General features: G+C 43.1%; 1 protein-coding gene across 2 annotated transcripts in view; it reads right to left on the reverse strand.

Moving 5' to 3' along the window:
* TFAP2E (transcription factor AP-2 epsilon) overlaps positions 1 to 6,666 on the reverse strand; it is a 48,738-nt gene extending 42,072 nt beyond the window's left edge. For both annotated transcript variants that reach the window (XM_030219201.1, XM_030219200.1), the window contains exons 1-3: positions 6,452 to 6,666; positions 5,559 to 6,005; positions 3,596 to 3,650 (exon numbers count right to left, since the gene is read on the reverse strand). In XM_030219201.1, coding sequence (XP_030075061.1) covers positions 3,596 to 3,650; positions 5,559 to 6,005; positions 6,452 to 6,478 — 529 coding nt within the window. In that variant the 5' untranslated portion in view covers positions 6,479 to 6,666. The remainder of the gene's footprint in view (positions 1 to 3,595; positions 3,651 to 5,558; positions 6,006 to 6,451) is intronic.
* Between the last annotated feature and the right edge of the window lie 11,930 nt (positions 6,667 to 18,596).

The following is an 18,596-nucleotide window of genomic DNA, read 5'->3' on the forward strand; positions in this document are numbered from 1 at the left end:
TGCAAACTCGCTTTTCTTTTTAGCTTTCTAGCTGTGTCTGTCTACAAAATCAAATATTCCTGGCACATATTAGTTTGATTATAAAGGTGGGCGTCGGCTGGTTTCCTGGCTATAAATGATAGATATGTTGGGCGGGTTAAGGGACCCCCCTTTGGTCTTCCCCTAGGTTCTGGGCCAGAATTGGCATATTTAGTGCTTTTCAATTCTGATAGTTGGTTAGGATGTTCGAGATCGATGGGATTCAAGCGCTGCATCTTTTGTTTCCTGTATTTTTCCAATTTTAGAGCCTATACTTGGGGGCTGCGGACGAAGGGGCCTAAGCTACAAAAATATATGTGAAAGAAATGCTTACAGGAAAGGGACTTTTCCCACGTGCAGGCTACGTCTTCAAAAAGATGCTGCAGCATTTGAAAGAAGTTTTTCTGAACTATTTTAGCTTTTCCCCAAATGAAAGAGAGAGAAAACTGACAGGGTGTTCGGCCTTCACTGGATTTACCTTTTCCTAGGTCCGCCTGGCCACAGGCTGGTAACTTGATCACATGAAAACTTAAACTTCAGATTAGGAATTGGCCGGAAGAAAAGTAAATTCGTTTAAAGTCTGTTGCTTTAGTTTTTTTTAAACAAAAAAAATGCTCTTATTTTACAGATGGATGTTTTAATACATGTTTATAGCTTTAAGGCCCGTCACCCATGGTTTTGGATTAAACCTAAATAGAGGAGAAAAACTTCTAACAGACACAGATAAAGCGACCAAAGCCAAAGAGTTTTCTTTGAAAAAAAAATAAATATATATTTATATATATCAAATTTCAACTCAAAAGTTTTCCCTTACATTTTGAAATGAAATTTTTGGGGGGTATCTGGGTCTTACATACAGTAAGAGAAATTACTTTGACAGTTATGTAGGATTTATTATAATGGGGATATATAGTTGCCTGGACACGCAGGTTAATTCATATAAAACATTATTCCACCTCTTCAAGGAGGAGTTTGCTTGGGGGATGGGGGGGTCTAATATTCTGCTCTTGATAAACGACCCCCCTCCTGTTAAATGTGAAGAGTGAATCCGATTTGGCTGTCTCAAAAATGAAATGCTAAAGAGAATCCATGTCTGTGGAGAACTCAATAGATCCCAGGGGGGCAGCAAACAGAAGTAAAAGGAAAAGTGAACCAGGCTTGTCCAAATAAGTGCCTCACGTTTTGACACATCGGTCTTTTTTAAGACCAACTTTATGTTGCCATTTCAAGCCTTCTGTTTTTCAGCCTAAATGCAAGATTAGACCAGGAAATATTAATAAACTGTGTTGATTTTATCATTAATTAATTATTTGTTTGGTTCCAATTATTTGGACAAGCCTGGTTCACTTTTCCCACTTCAAAAATGAAATGCCAATGAATGTCAATCTAATCGGATCTAACGCTGTCCTCCAAGACTTGTATCTTGTCACTTTAATTTCACTCCTGCTCTAAGAAATGTAAGACCAGGTCTGAGGTTGACTTGAGTCGAACTAGTCTTTTATTGAACTGTAAGCCCAGACCTGTGCTTTCTGTTGATTTTAGTTACTTCTTCCTACAAATTCGAGTGGACACAAAATTTCCCCGGTATCCGCCAACATAATTGGTATCCTAAAAATATATCCTTAAGATGTAATGGGTTATTTGGACAAGAAGTAAAATGCTGTGTAAAAAAGCAAATATGAACCTACAAGTGTCCTCTCGAACTATTTACAGTATAACGCCCCGATTTCCCCCCCCCCCCCCCCAGTCACAGCGCAGAGATCCTGGGAGGCACCGGGGGACCTGGGCTAACTGGAGGGATGAGATTCATCATATGTAGCCCACCCCATAGGAGCCAACTTTTCAGAATTATTGGGGGGTGCTAAGCCCAATGGCAATAACCCCATCCCTGGGCACATACAAGGAATCCTCTCAATATTGGGGGGTGCTCAAGCACCCACAGCATCCACAGAGCTGGCTCCTACGGCCCCCACCCTGAATCTCATAAGTGGGATCAGTTGTGTCCTTGCTGCAATTCGAAAAGGAGTTCGTTGCTTTCCTGGGTCCGACAGGGTCCCTGATCTTTCATATCCTGCTTAAATCTGACATTCTTCGACCCTCCAGGAAGGTAAAGCCACCAAAGCCTCACTTCCCCAATTTCACCTATCTCTGTCTGAAACTAATTCTCCCCTCTTTTGGTTTCTTTCCCATGTGTGTACCTAGTAATGACAGTAACCTTCAAAGCCCCACCAGAACATAATGAAGGCAGATTTAGTCTAATTCTGCCTTCCTATGGATTGTCTTTCTCCTGTCTGGCTTCAAAAGTCAGAACAAGTAACAGAAGCAACGTATGTACACCAGATAGTTTTCTTACAAAATCCCCCAAATCCTACTTCTGGTTTATTCCTGAACTAAAATGTCTCCCTCCTCCAGGATTCTCATAGAATGCCCTTTGCTAGTAAATATTACTTTTGCACGCCATTTCCCTGCTGTACAGTTCGTGCTCTGCAAAGGGAAAATAACAGTGTGCCCTGGACAGATACACATTTTCCTTCTCGGTCCCTCTCAGGCCCTTCCTTGCACTCTTCATTCAGCTGCTGTTTTTTGCAAGAACTATACATGCACGAATACATGAGCTCCCGCTAACGCTCTGCTGAGAAACTGGAGGTCTTCACCCCTCCTATCTGTAGGGTCCTCATTCTGAAAAGAGAAGTAAAGGACCTCGATGTCTCCATCCCACCTTCCCTTCAAACTTTGGTCAACGTCCTAAAAGTGTATCTCAAGCCTAACCTCCCCCCCCCCCCCCCCCACACACTTACATAAAGGAGATTGTATGGACCAGCCGTCACTGCAGCTGCCGTCTCCCCCCCCCCCCTCCCCCCATCATTTTCAGGGGCCAGGAAGACGCCCGAAGCCTCCGGGTTAAAAAGATTTTCCTGCATTCTTGGTGTTTTATGAGGCAGTCAGTGCAGAGGAAGAAGGCCTGGCCTCCAGTAATTAGTTTGAAGAGGGAAAGTTGCAGGGGTCTCTTTCGTTCTGATGAGACCGGAGATTTGATCAGCCCCGGGCCGGAAATTGGAGCAGGCACCTCGGATCCGCAAAGTCCTCCCCGACCCCTTGTAAAACGTGTCTGCAGGGGTTTTTTTTGGGAGAAGTGTTCGCCTGTATTAAAGGGGAGGGGGGGGGGTTCTTTATAGCTGTATATGAATACGAGCGGCATTTATAAACGTCCGTATATATCTGTGTACGTGTAATGCACCTAGAAATACCGGCTTATGCAGATCTGTATTGTAAGTAGGTCTGCGCATCTGTGGAAGCCAATTTGAAGCGGAGTATAAGGAAGGGGGGACTTGGATTTTTGGGGCTCTACTGCTCCGAATGGCACAGGCTGCTACCACTCTTAAAAGCATCGCTCACGCTGCTAAAACTTTAAGGTTTACTTGCGATTCAGGGTTACTGGGCTTAGCTGCTGCAGCTGTTGATACAGTAACTGCTTTAAGCCCAACAAGCTTGATCCGTTTGTGATATGAATTGAATAACTGACACACACACACACACACACACACACACAAAAACAAAGGGTTTTTTTTTTTTTTACCTTTTTTGATCACAGACTGGTCCAGCAAACTCATCCCGGAACTGTCATCCATAGCCTGAAAATACACATGGAGAAACGAGTTTCACAAAAGTTGCCTCAAATACAGGGCAAACCCCCCCCCCTCCAAGAAGTGGCTGCATGAATAAAGGTCCCCACATTTCCCAAGGGGAGCGTCTGGGTGAATTGTTGAAGAATAAGTTTGACTATAACTAACCACTGGTGTATTTTCCCCTGGTGCTTCTTTTGGAGATCTTTCCTTAGGGCAACCTTCAAAGCTAATCAAGAAATGTATTAAGTTATGTCCAATAAAAAAGGTCTCATCTTATTTTCTTTTCCATGTTTTATTTTGTTTGATTTCTATTGATAACCTTAAGAGTGGACTAACACGGCTACCACACCTCTCTACATGTAGAACCCCAAAGAATAGCAAGATTCTGGAACCCTAAAGAGTAACAAGATTCCAGGCAGAATCTCAAAGAGTAGCAACGTTCCACGCAGAACCCCAAAGAACAGCAAGATTCCGGAATGCTAAAGAGTGACAAGATTCCACGCAGAATCTGAAAGCGTAGCAACATTCCATGTAGAACCCGATCTGGAAGAAGGGCAACCTTCGAAAGATAATCAAGAAATGTATTAAGTTATGTCCAATAAAAAAGGTATCATCTTATTTTCTTTTCCATGTTTTATTTTGTTTGATTTCTATTGATAAATTTTGAAACTAGAAATCTCAGGGTAAAGACGTAGCTATAGTTTAACTTTTTAACCACTTTCACGCTTTCTGCATCCATCGGTTTTGTTTCTATATTTTGGCATTTTCTACGTTCTATTTTTTTTTTTAATGAAATACTGTGCATATATAGCCTTGAAATAATGCACATTTCAGCACAACATAGGTAGATCTAGAGTTCGGATACCCTGGTGGAGTGAAACTTCCTTCTATGCTGGAGGTAAACCGATAAATAAGCATTTTACAGACTAAAGTGTGTTTCACTTGTCTTTCGTCTTAAACGTATATAAATTAAAACCAATATTTAGATTTGGGAGAAACAGTGGCAAATTACTTGCAGCGTTAGGAGCGATTTATTACATCTAAAAAAATGGACTTGTTAAGCAACTTAGCAGAATATTTGTGATTTTGGAGCGTAACGATTTTTATGGGGTTTTAAATCGTCATGGCAGGTTTTTGTTTTCAAAGTGCTTTTTAAAAATGTGCCCAAAGCTCAAACTAAAAATCCGACGCCTGCCGAAAAAATTCTTTGTGGTTTTTTTTTTTTTTTTTTGCAAATATCTTTCCCCCCTGAACCCTGAACCTGCCGGCTATTTCCATACTTTATAGAAGTGGACTCTGAAATAAATTTGAAACAAGCTGAACACAGAGAACTTACGATCATTGGTGACTTAACAATTCGATGTAACGATACCACAGACATGATTGTACATTATGTTGCCTTAAAGGTAAGTAAAGTTCCAGGGAGTTGCAAGCAATAACCTTTGCACAGTGTCTAGAAAAAAATCCTCTGTCTTATTTAAGAAAACCAGTATTTCCCTCTTTTTGAGTAACAGCTGTGAGGTGCAAAGTGTCCCTTTCAAGGGCACCAATTAAATCTGTACATAGTTAATTCATCTTCTGCTCACAATATTAAAGAAACATTCAACATATTTACAAAAATATATATAAAAAGAACATTTACAGAGCGGCTAAAATAAGCCGTTCGGAACCGGGTGAAAAGAATCTCAGCTAACGTAGCTATCTCGGTAATTAATTCTCAATTCCCTGCTCCTCTGACGGGGTTTCCTGTCCCCAAACTCTGCCTACCATGGATTTAAGCTGCTAAAAAGCACTGGGCACTCCAGAACTTTGCAGAAGCTGGTTTTCGTCTGCAATGCCAAGGTGCCAAGGGGCTCGTTTCCTGTGGGGAAAGTGGCCTGAGGCCAGAGAAATTGTGCAGCATCGCTTCAGTACCTGGATGTCCTCAATGCTGTGGTGTGCCAATCCGTGAAGTCCCAAGGGCACATCGCCCAGCCCGTGCCCACCGTCCCCCAAGCCGTGCAGCAGGCGGGGCACCCCGGCGTACTCCCTGCGGGGGTCCAGGCCCAGGGCCCGGTGGGACTGAGACAGCAAGCCCGCTTCCTCTTGCCGGGTTCGCTGGGAGTGCCAGCTGGGCTGCTGGTGCTGGTGCATGGAGCTGATGGTGGTGTAGGGATCTGCCAGGTGGGGGTAGCCGGGCTCCTGGCTCTGGGAGTAGGGCAGGGGGGGCTGGGGGTAAGGAGGAGGAAAGTAGGGAGGTTGGAAGTCTGAAGCTGGGGTGTGACAAAGAGGGGGCGCCGAGGAATAGGCAGACTGGTTCAGGGAGGAGAGCTGGGACAGTCGCCCCCCCGCAGAAGTCCCGTTTAATCCATCAGGGCGCTCCTAAAACCGGGAAGAAAGCAGAAAGAGTTCAGAGCACGTGGTAGGTACAAAGTTACACAAGCAAAAAGTGGAAGAATCTAATCCTTCCTCAGTGCACTCAGAAATGCACACAAGCTCATCCTTAGCCCGGGTTTGGCTCCGTGCAAGTCTCACCTGGTTGCAAAAGGTGTCTCTTTCTGTCCTTTTCCCTGCACAGAAAAGGAGAGGAACAGACCCCAGAGCCCTGAGAAACTCGGTCAAAAATGCTCTGTGAATGAGTTTCCTCCTCCAATTCTCCAAAGGAAAATTAAACCATCAGAAAACACCAATTAGGACCAGTTAAAGCTGCCATCTGGCCAACGTTAAACGCTGAAATCTATTACAATTTGGAGGTATAAGGTTACCTCACTGTGATGCACTAAAAGTGCATTTCAAATGAGGTCACGTCGCTTTTGCTTCCAACTTACCATGGCTGAGTAAGTGTGAACTAACATTTGTGCGAGGCGAGAGGGGCCCTGCAGGAAGGGTCCAGAGTGGATGAAGAAATGCAAGAAAAAGAAAATCCTTAAAATCTGCTGGGAAACATCAGATCCATGGAAGAGAAGGTCCCAAATCCCCGTGCGAGAAAGACAGTCTGGGTTCTTTCCAAGCCCTGCTCCTGCTGCTTGTTCCCGGCTCTTAGTTCTTGTCCCTCTGAGCAAAAACCATTTCCATGCACTCCAGTTATAGAGCCGGGAGCGCGCAGGAGACGCCGGGAACGCGCCTTAAAGGGAAAGCACCCGTTGCCTTCTCACTCTTTTGTGGCAGAACTGCAAAAGTCGGGGTTTTAAGTGCTTCTGTTTCACGCATCCCTCGAGAGCGAAGTAAGGAAATGATCTGCTCTTTCCTTTTGTTTACCTTCTCCCTGTTTCTCGTCTTGAGTAAATATTCATGTTGCTTTCTCTGGAGGAAAGGCCAGAAGATCTCCTTTAGCCGTTTATCTTTCTGTATTTCTTGCCCCTCTCTCTCTCTGCTCTGATCTCTGGAGTCCAGGTGGAAGCAGGTGACTCCCGGGGTATGTCTCTTTCAAGGGAGCGCTGGGCAGGCCTCAAAGTGATTGTGTCCATGGAGGGTTACTTTGTATTGCCTTTGGCATCCCCAATGATAAAAAACCCCTGGCACCCGTGTCCGGAAGAAATGTTTCATACAAGTCTCATTTTTGGGGTTTTAAATACTCTTCACCCATAAAGTCTGCCTGTACTGAGGCTTCACCACTGGTATACTGCCCCCCACCCCCTCCCCCAACTTGGGTACCAAATTGCTGAGCCCATCACTGGTCAAAAGCAGAAGCAGAAAAATATTCTAACCGTTTTAAAGCAGAATTAGCTTTGCAAGTCTTAGAAGCTTCCCTTGTCCCACCTTTACCAACATTATCCTTGTTCAGATTTTTAAAACGAAAGTCACGGTGGAATCTGGGCTCAATTTACATCCAGTGAACGTATTCCCACAGCTTTCTCACATCTAATTTCTGTTTGCTTAAAACAAATATACCAGGCCCTACCCTTCTTAAGGATCTATATTAATAAATTCCCCTCTACTTCCTAAATCTTATAATTCATGATACCTGCTTAACAAACTGGTTTACACGTCTCTGATGGCTTAAGGAGTGAATAATTCATTAGAGCGTTTTTGACCTGGAGACGAAAATAACATTTAATAGTTTTCAAAATTAGTTCGTTTTGAACGAACAAATCTTGGTCTGCGGGGGGTGGGTGGGGGGTGGAAATCTGTCTGATCCCATTGCTTAAAAGAAAATGGTTTTACAGCTCTCTAAAAAATTCTCCTCTGCTAGTTTAGAAATTGAACCCGCCCGTAGTCTCCTCTGGAGAAACCGCCCTCCCCCACCCAAAGCCTTTGATCTTTATCGTTAGCAGTTCACCTATTTAGCACTCGCAGGTATCCCGGAGGGGTTATTTTAGATTAAAACAGAAGATGAAGGTGCTGGAGCCTGTGATTTCCAATTCAGCTCAGGACAGGTTTAACCGGGTTAGCCATTTTTTTGTGTGCTTTCTGAAGCCGACATCAGAGCGACAACTGGGGGGGGGGTGGAGGGGGGGCGCCAGTCAACCCCACACTTTTGGTGCCCCTCGGTTTGGGAAGAGAAACAAAAATTCCAAAGGCGTTAAAAGGAAAGGGATTGCATGAAGTCTATGAGAGAAAAAAATAGCATCGACCTGAATTAATATCGACTGTACGGAAGCAAAAAAAACAAAAAAAAAGACCTGACAGCACGGATTAAAAACGTGTGAGGAGTCATCCACAAAAAAACTATAGAATCAGAGAAATAATTCAGCCTGGTATAGCTCATTTCTGCTCTCAGGCTTCCGTTCGTTTGATTTAAAATGACGTTCATTTGATTTAAAATAACCAGAAGTTATGCACAGAATTTGCACGCGTATCCTCTTTCCATTCCGCCGTCCCTTCTGCTGTAGTGAATCCTAGAAATACGGCTTCACAGTCACAGTGTGTGATATGGGTTGAGCGTATAAAGATTTCCCCTGCAATCCAGTCTCGTGCAGTTAATCAGACTATTGTGGACTCCGGGGAGCAGACGGACGTTCAAGGCAGGATTTCACAGCCGCGCTTTACTTTGCTCAAATATAGAAACGTGTAAGCAAATTAGAGCATTTTGTTTTTCTCAAAGGAAACATGAAATGACTGTCCTTGGGGCACCACAGAAAGTTTGACACAGGAAGTCCAGGCTGTTTATTGCTCAGTGAAAACCACAACATCGATATTTTCCCACTAAATTTATTATTTGATTTACACATGACTTGGAGGTGAGCTGAAAAATCCAGGACACCCCTTTTTTCCCCCCCAGTATTCCTTAACTACAGCGTGGTGTCCAGAAAATGACATTGTTGCCAAACGTGAATTTCTGATTTTAAGAGGCATCTGGAACATTGGCAATGGCATTCTCCTCACACAGAAAATGGACTCGAGGGCTGAGGTGATTTGGTACCCGACAGCAACACAGAAAAGCGGTTCTGAGAAGCCTTCAAATATAAACGTTTTACTCACGTCTCAGTTTCTTAATCTCCAGTCCCCAAATAAACGCGCTGCTATTGGAGACACACAACAAGGACACACAAAATCCCATGCTTTTTGTTTACTGTGGGAAGATGGCTTTTTGCAGGCGAATAGAGATCCGAAGGGGTTCGGTGGAAACAAATCTCCAGTGTTTTCCTGCTCACTTTCTCTCACCGCTGTCAGTCACATAATATAAGCGAGTTCATTCACTTTCTCCTTGTTTTAATCTGTAATACCGATTCAATAAATCATCGGACAGCTCCAGGACATGGCCAGGGGGCACTGAGGTCCTCAGCAGAACAGGCCTTTCTTCTGAAAGGGAGCAACACTCACACATCCATCAACAGGATACGTATCCCCCCCCCCCCCCTCCCAGGACATATAGAAATAAGTAAGAGTAACTCCATACTTTAGAATAATAAAACAAACTTCTCAATTTCCCTTTACAGACCTCTAACAACTTGTGCGTTTATTAATTTCTCCTACTTAACAACTAACAGCTGATAGACAAATTTCTCCTCCGATTCTACCTTATCTTTGTAGTAAGTCAGTAGGTTTTTAAAAATAATTTCATCCCTTGAAGTGGAATTCTGTTTTTTTTTTTTTCCTGATGGATTGATAAATATTCAGATCTTGGGGCAGAAACGATCGGTCTATCATTCCAGACAGTGGTAGGCGGAGAAGCGTCAGCAAAATTATCTGGAAAAGAACAGTTTTCAATTTTAGGCAAAACTGTTTAAAGGAGAAGAGGCAGAATTCGAATTGTTTGAGAATACAGGAGTCAATTAAAAGTATTCAAACAGTAAGTCTATTAATAATCCTATCTTTTAAAATTAAAAAAATAATAATCTTTTAAATTGGGTGTGTTTGAAATGATTCGTTTTCCCATTGTAGGAAAACTATTACGCACAACTCATTCACATTTGAGGTTTTTTTTTTTTTTTTTGGGGGGGGGGGTCCTATCATTTCAATAAATCTTGATATCATATTCCTTGCTCCTGTGCAGAGGTTGAACTAATATTGTGAAACTGGATAATGCAGTTAACAGAAACAAGGCGACTTTTTAGACATCCGTTTAATCATTTTGGAAAGAGAAAAGGGGACGGAAAAAATTTGCAGGACATCAGCAAAAACAGGGTTAATGCTGTATTATTTATGTGCAAAATACAATTCAGCATTTTATTTACTAAGGTTGGTTTTAAATTGGATTTTATCCTTTTTTTCCGTGTTTTTCTATCCATATGTACTTGGTCATACTTTTTGCATTTTGGACTATACAATTAAATAGTATTGATTAATAGTCATTCTTTCTATACCTCCTTTTTACCATTTGTTTTTAATAAAAAAATAAACTCCATAATTGTTTTCCTGGGTCAGTCGTTTTTCTAGAGATTCAGACTCCTACTATGAATCTTTTGGAGGCTGGTTTTGATAGTGTTGTCGAATTTTTCGTCTGTGCAACAGTAAAGAAACACTTTAAGCTACACCATGCTATGTGATAGACATTAACAAACAGAATCCCACATTAAATGTAATTTAATTCCTGAATTTCTGCCTGAAGCTACAGCCGCTTTTCATTTTCATTTTCCTCTGAATTCCCATAACTTGAACCTCTTTTGATTTTCAGCTTTAATTAACCATGCTCATTAAATGAATTTTATTCTTTTAATATTATTCTGCCACCTGTCTTTAGAAGACAGCGTATTATCATTTATTCTAATTTATTTCTAGGAAAAAGTGCCACCAGAAAGGGTTGGTTTAGCCACCAATGCCTGGCTGTTTATTCGTATATTCTCACTCTTTGAGTGGCACGGTTGCTACAAGTTATTAGTACATCTCCTCTTCTCAATTCCGTTTTTATTTGCTAAGAAAAATGGCTTGGCTTTTGCAGTGCTCCTGTTCCTGCTTAAATACCCTTTCTCCACTCCACTCTCGATTCTCTCAGCTTCAGAAAGAACAGCAGACTGCATATTGTGAGCGTTTAATTCGCATCTTTAGCGATTTATTTGCTCCAAAAGCATCGCCAAACAAGATTCGGTAGATCATAACAATGCAAGTATCAGTTTTTTATAGCTTCCCTAAAATTGCTACTTTTCCACTTTCTCAGGCGCCAGCTGTCCAGGCTTATTTAAAGGTTGCCCCCCCCCCCCAATCCACATTAGATAGTTCTATTTACATTCATTTCTTTTTGTTTCTCTGTGCAAAGAGCAATTTTTGTCCTTATTACTGGAAATCATCAGGAGTAATTGCTTACACAAATATGTAAAACAGTCACAAACTACGTTACCAATTACAAGAAAAATGTAAACATACTCACTGCGGACAAAAGGAGCTTTATTAACAAAGTTAGAGACGCACATGACACAAAAGTCCATTCAATAAAAGGCGGATGCACCAAGTAAGCTTCTTCTCCACTTTAGTGCATCTGGCTCTAGTGACCTCTAGGGGTGACATGTTATCATAGCAAGTTGCCTGTCCCCTTTCCATATTTACCAAAAATAGGTCATAATACTGACTTAAACCTAAACTTTCAGAGAATAACATGGCATTTACAAAGCGAATGAAATGTTTGCTGCAACATCGAGCATTGTGATTGGCCGCTCCAGGGGCCCCCAGACACTCATTGTTTCATATAGACAGTATATAAAATATGACGTATAATCTCTATAAATCCCAGGCCAGTGAAATCACTTACAAAAAAGAAAGAGGCCAATGTATTCCCACTATAATCATAAATTTAAAAAAAATAAAGACAACCTGAGTAGCGTGATCTGAACTGCTCGGTTTTTGGAATTATAAAAGGTTTTATGTTTGTTATTTCTATTGGTTTTTATTTGGGGTTTTTTTTAGACTGTGTATGTTGTATGTAATCTGTTTAGAATTAATCTGCTCAGAATAGTAAAATAATGTAGAATATAAATACTTTAATAAATAAATAAATAACTACAACTCAACTATTGGATTGTATGTCAACTTTATATCAAAACATTTTTGAGTTAGGGTCGATATCACAAGTGGTGGAAAATACATATTTGAGCCACAAATAAAACTGAATGCTTTTGCAGGATTTACCAATCCACTGTCTAGCTTCAGGAGGATACTTACGGTTCCTTTTGTGTTGCAGACCAAAGGATTCCCCCAGAAGCAGCTGATCACACATGTCAAAAGCATTCACCACCCAAATAATCTGGAGGGTTGGATCCCAGCATGGATGTGGCACCGCTTAAACCAGGGCTGTGGAGTCCGTGATTCCATTTTTCTACTGTCCAACTCAGACTCCAGCTCTCACTGATATATCTCTTAAGTACAAAATGATAAGTTTACCATATATTTATGTTGTAAGTTTCATTTTGAAGCTGGAGTTCAAGTCGGTCCATTTTTACTGACTCCGACTCCAGCCGAAGTTGCTTCAGACTCAGATTCCACCAACCAACAGCACACACTGGACTCCTGCCCGATCTGTCACAAGTGCTCCCTTGATATTCTGTACTGTTTTATTTGAATTATTTCATATTACATATCGGAAGGTCTGGCAGAAGAATTCAGTGACCGAAATAAGGTGTTTCATACCACACCTGAGGATGACTTGTCTAAAAGCATTTTGATGGGAAGTTGCTATTCAATGCAATTCATTTTGGCTTTGGTATAATTACTTCCCAACTTATCACTTCCTGAGCAGATATAACCTACGGGGTACATTTTCCAAGGGGTTTAATTAGGCAGGAGAAGCTTCTGACCCTGATCAGACCATTCCTTGATCAACATCACTAACCACACAGTGCTTTCATACATTTTTCATTTATTTACATTTTGCTCACGCCTTTTTCAGTAGTAGCTCAAGGTGAGTTACATTCAGATACCCTGGATATTTCTCTGTCCCAGGAGGGCTAAGTTTGTACCTGAGGCAACGGAGGGTTAAGTGACTTGCCCAAGATCACAAGGAGCAGCAGCAGCAGGATTTGAACCAGCCTGGTGCTCTAACCACTAGGCCACTCCTCTGAATATCCTCTCTGACTGCCTCACAGCACTGTGGTTAGGGCTGAGTACACCATGGATAGAAGCGGGGAGGACCAAGCAGTTCCACTGGTGTGAAGAAGTTTTTGGCCCCTCCTGATATCAGCTATTATTCCATAAAAGTCACAGTGAATGGTTTCCAACCCTTTAAGAAATATTAGACAAAGGGAGCCTTACAATAGGGTGTATTAGATATATTCTACCACCAAAGGACAGTTTGGAGCTAGGAGGGCAGGGTCTGGAAGGAAAACATTAACCCAATCCCCAATCCTACACATTCTCAATCTCAAACAAAAGGCAAGAAGGAACAACCCTTACCTTACAGCTCAGATCTTACATTGATCTAACCCAAAAAGATGGTCAGGAAGGATTTCGTGGGTTAATGAGGGCAGTGCTACCATGAATTGCTGATGACAAACACAACAACAGCAGCTAGATCTACCATGGTCCATGGGAGGGGTTCTGATAAAAAATCTTTGGAGAATTACACCTTGGCAATAGAGAGATGAGCAAAATGCCAATGTATAGGTTCTCTAATGTTGATATCCTGGTGCATTAATCTGAATGTACAAAATTCCTCATGAACATTTGTTAAAAAAACACGAACTAACTTTCTCTTGGCCACTTTTTCCCTTAGCTAAAACGGGAAGAAGAACCAAAGTGCTGCAGGTGACACCTTGTGGACATAGGGAGTAACAGCAGGATAGTCCTGAAAAGCTGCATTTAAAAGAAGTCTGCTACAAAGAACAAGCACAAATAACAAGGGGGGGGGGGGGGGGTGCATTCTTAGAAGAGTAATAAACCCATTTCCACTGGCCCATGAATTCAGCCCCTCCTGTCTTCACGTGCGCAGTTTCCCAGATATATAACACAATAGAAAGAGTTGAATTCTTTTATGAACTTCTGGAGAATATACAACAGTGCCTGGACGCCTTGCTTGGCACGATGCACAAGAATGTTAAAGACTAGAATAATATCTGTAACAAAGCTGACAATGTCAAGCACCACAAGATTCTTCAAAAGGGGGCAAAAGAAGAAATTAGGGGTGTTACCTGATAATTTTCTTTCCATTAGTCCTTCCCATTATTCTAGAACCTGTGGGATAGTTGTGTCCTTCAACCAGCAGATGGAGACAGAAAACTGAGCTGAGACATCTATCTCTTGGCATCCAGTCCAATATCTACATAGGAGCAACTCAGGTTAACGAGTTGTTTAAAGTTGTATTTATTCTAACACTAATGAGCAAACATGTGTGGACCTCTCTCATCTCTGGACAACTTGTAGAGAACAAGAGATATGCAGGAAGCACCATGCAAGGTGACAGTCGTTAATCTGACTCATTATTTTGCACTGACTAAACATCTCAGAAACCGCAGGCAGGCCTCTGGAATAGTGGAAAGGCCTAATGGAAAGAAAATTATCAGGCTAAGACCTCATTTCTCCTTCCATTACATAGCTTCCCACTATTCCAGAACCTGTGGGATCCTGGTGCCAAAACTGGCCTCTAAGCACACCACAATGTCCACATTGCAGTGTTTGGCAAAGGTAAGCAGCGTCGACCATGTCACCACCTTGCAAATAATCGCCAGATACAAAAAGGTAGTCTCTGCCCAGGCTGCCACTGTACACCTTGTAGAATGAGCCTGCAAGGCCTGAGAAGCCGGCTTCACTGCAAGCAAATAAGTTGTCATGATAGTCTCTCTCAGCCATCTAGCAATTGTGGGCTTGGAAGCCATGAGGCCAAACCTCTGTTTACCAAAAAGCACAGTCTGTCCGATTTGAAAAAACTCATTCAAGATTTCCAGATATCTAATGAGGACTCTACACAAATCAAGAAGTTTCAAGGAAGAATACTGAGCTTCTTCATCCTCTCTGTGAAAGGACGGAAGCGCCACAGATTGGTTGAGATGAAATGCTGATAGCACTTTTGGAAGGGAAGGAAGAAACCATGCACAGGGAGACCCCCACCATCATTGATCCTAGAACCTAGCAGTCCCAAACCCTGGGGCTACCTTGACTGAGAAGACGACAAATCTGCTGAACCAGCTTCAACCTCCTGCACTTCTGAGGAAGATTCTCTCCCGTGCTGTGTCAAATAGAATGCCCAGATACTCCAGCGTCTGTGAAGGACTTAAGTCTGCTCAAAATTGATCATCCAACCCAACAACTGCAAAAGACAGACAACTCCATCACCACCACGCTGTCTGAAAAGGATGACGCACAAATGAGTCAGTCATCGAGATACGGGTGAACTCTGATTCCCTGGTGCTGAAGGAAGGACATGGCGCCACCACCATGACAACCTTAGTAAACATTCTTAAGAGCAATGGCAAGACTGAAAGGCAAAGCCCTGAACTGGAAGTGACGGCCCAGCATTGCAAAATGTCACAACCTCTGATGTGGCGGCCATATGGGTATATGCAAGTACATCTTCTTGAGATTCAGGGTGGTAAGAAACTCTCCCACTTGAACCGAGGCTATGACTGCTCTTAGTGCCTCCATGTGAAAAGCAGGAAACTTGGAAGCAGCACTTCAGACCTTTGAGATCTAAAATCAGATGAAAGGTGCCTTCCTTCTTAGGGATAATGAAGTAGACGGACTATATGCCTTGTCCCTGTTTGCCAAGGGCAACTGGAACAACGGCCTGGAGCGTCAGCAAGGAATCTATGGTGGCCTGAACCTCGACCACCTTGGTTCCCTTTCGACAAAGAGATTGCAAAGAGAGAGAAGCAACCAGACGGGAGAACTCCAGCTTGTAATCTTCTGTAAGAATATCCAGAACCCACTGGTCTGACGTGATTTTGGCCCACTCCTCCTGAAGGCATCTCGCCTGAAAGTGGGACTTCTGACCATATTGCCAACAATCAGGCGGTACCATCTACTGTCTCAAAATCAGATTGAGAGCCCCCTAAAGACGGATGGCCAGAGGCTTTCGGCTTATCCTTTGGCAACCACTGTGGCTTAGTTTCTTTTACCAAGTTACTGAGATCTTCTCCAAATAGCCACTTGCCCTGAAAGTGAAACTAGATGCGACTTTGACACTGCATCTACTGCCCAATGCCACAACCAGAGTTGCTGACATACTGTGACAGCCAAAGACATACTGCGGACCGTAACCTGTAACATGTCATAAATAGCATCCACCAATTAGGTCAACTCCGCTTCCAAATGGGCGTTATGGCACTCGTTTTGTGTTGCCAACTGCTAATGCCACTTCAGGCATGATCTTGCCATGAACGAGCTGCACACCTTTGTCGACTTGAAGACCCAAAGCTGCTTCAAAGGCTTGTTTTAGCAAACCTTCTAGCTTCCTATCCTGTAGCTCTTTGAGGGTAATGCCCCCTTCCACCGGCAAGGTGGTCTTAGTCACCACTGTAACCAAGAAGCCCGTCCTAGGAAGATGCAATTTACCTTTCTCCTCAGGAACTAACAGGCAGAGAAGCCATGGCTTTTCCCACTCTCAGCCCTGCATCCGGTGAGACCCATTCTACTGTAACTGAAGCACCTTGCAGCAACTCCGACTGTCCCTACTTTGGCTGTAAGATGGTGGATATGCTCCACACGTGATCAGACATTGGCTGCTCTTCACCGCCAGTCAGCCCCGACAAAATGGCACCTATTCCTGCGCTCTCCTGCATCAAACTGTGCACCAGCCCTGCCGGAGAGCCCGTAGTCCCCAGTATATTCGGATGCAGCGCCAGTTCCAAAGATGTGCTGCTAATGACCGTTTCCTCCACATCCTGCACAGATTCCCTGCTTGAACGCACTGCAATGCCGGCCAACAGGTCCCACAGCAGGAATACTGCTTAACAGCCTCCGTGGGAGTTGTTCACCCTGTCACAAATGTAGCACGTCCCCAGCGATGAGTCAGGATCCCTTCCCTGCACTAAGCAGAATTTGCAGACCTCCAAATGGTTCCAAGTCAAACTTTAGTCGGACTTGCCACTGCCAGCTGTTCCCCTGAAGCTCACAGCCTCCACAAGTCTTACCACAGATAAGAAAGGCTCAGGACTCATATGTCCCATGCTCTCCAGCAAACCTCTTTCCTCCCCCACCCCCCCCCCCCCCCCCCAGGCTGTTGTGCTGGAAAAAGCTCCATAGGAACCTGAGGAGAGGTGAAAAAGTAAATTTGTGGGAAACCAGAGACAGGGATCTGAAGACCTCCAGATATGACTCTGTAGACTCAAGCCACCCACAAAACTCAACTGGGGACCACAGGAGCAAAGCACTCAGAACCAGAGGCTAAAAAGTGTGTCCATTCATCTGCTGGAGAAAATACTGATGAGAGCTGGACTGGATGCCAAGAAAGAGAGGTCTCGGCTTAGTTTTACAGTTCTCTATCACCACCTGCTGGTTGGTGGACACAACCATCCCACAGGTTCTGGAATAGTGGGAAGCTACGTAATGGAAACTAACTAGCGCGTGGCTATGCCTGCCTCCAGCTATCTGTGCTGACTTCCACCTCTCCACATGAAAGAGGGACAATGCAAGATTTATTAGAGAATGGTCTCTGAGACAGCCATTAAGAACCACTCGTAGAGGCAGAAATGGGGTTTAGTGGAAGTTTACTGCTGTTTATTACCCATGAGAGAAATGGGAAAACAACTAACCAAATGGCCTCAGAGTTTCATTTTCTAGAGTTACATGTTCTATCTAGTCTCTCCTTCCCTATGAAAAATTCTTCATACAATTGATCTGAAAAGGTCTGCAACGGTGACTAGAAGAATTGTGTTGTTTTGGATATGCACCGGCATTTGTGAAAACTAAATAAAGATGAAGTTAAATTAAAAAAAGCAGGAGCCAAATATAAATACATAAACTGCCTCCAGTTTCCTAATGCACCTACCGTGTCATTCATAAACTGTGTGAGTCAGAACATGGCACAGGTTCAGAAAGCCTCCTGCATTTGACTGTTTGGAGGGGGTGAGGGGCGACCTCTGCATCTTCATCTTATTCACCCAGAACAGACCATTCCACAGCCCTATCTCCCAACACTTGAAAAACTATTTTCCTAAAACACTGCACGTAAAGACATGATGCTGAAAGCAGCAGCAGCAGCAAAACCTGTTCCAGGACTTCAATGAACAACAGTCACAAACTAGTTTTGTGATCAAGTAAGAGTTTATTAAACAAAATAACTGAAGAAGCACTAGAAATAAAAATTTAAAAAAAGTCCTTTGCTAGTGCACCTCCTGCTTTCTATTGCAGAGACCCTTCCACATAGCTCTGCCATTGCCCCTCATTCCTGCCTTTTAGCACCCTCTGCTTTTCTTACTTGAACAGAATCTTTCCTTTTCTTGGTACAAAGCTCACCTTTCTCAGATGTAAGATACAAAGACCTGTGTGTGACGTTCTCAGTACTGGAATATCAGGGGTGTTGCAGGGCAGGAATCTCAGTAGTTGGAGGAAGTGGTGCAGGACACATCTGTGTGTGTGTGTGAGGGGGGGGGGGGCTCAAGGTGAGAAATGTGTGTGGGAATGAAAGCATCTCAGTCTGAAACAGCAAGAGGTTCAGGGCAGGAATGAGGT

The sequence above is a fragment of the Microcaecilia unicolor genome, chromosome 11, assembly GCF_901765095.1.
Source record: "Microcaecilia unicolor chromosome 11, aMicUni1.1, whole genome shotgun sequence".
Taxonomy (NCBI): domain Eukaryota; kingdom Metazoa; phylum Chordata; class Amphibia; order Gymnophiona; family Siphonopidae; genus Microcaecilia; species Microcaecilia unicolor.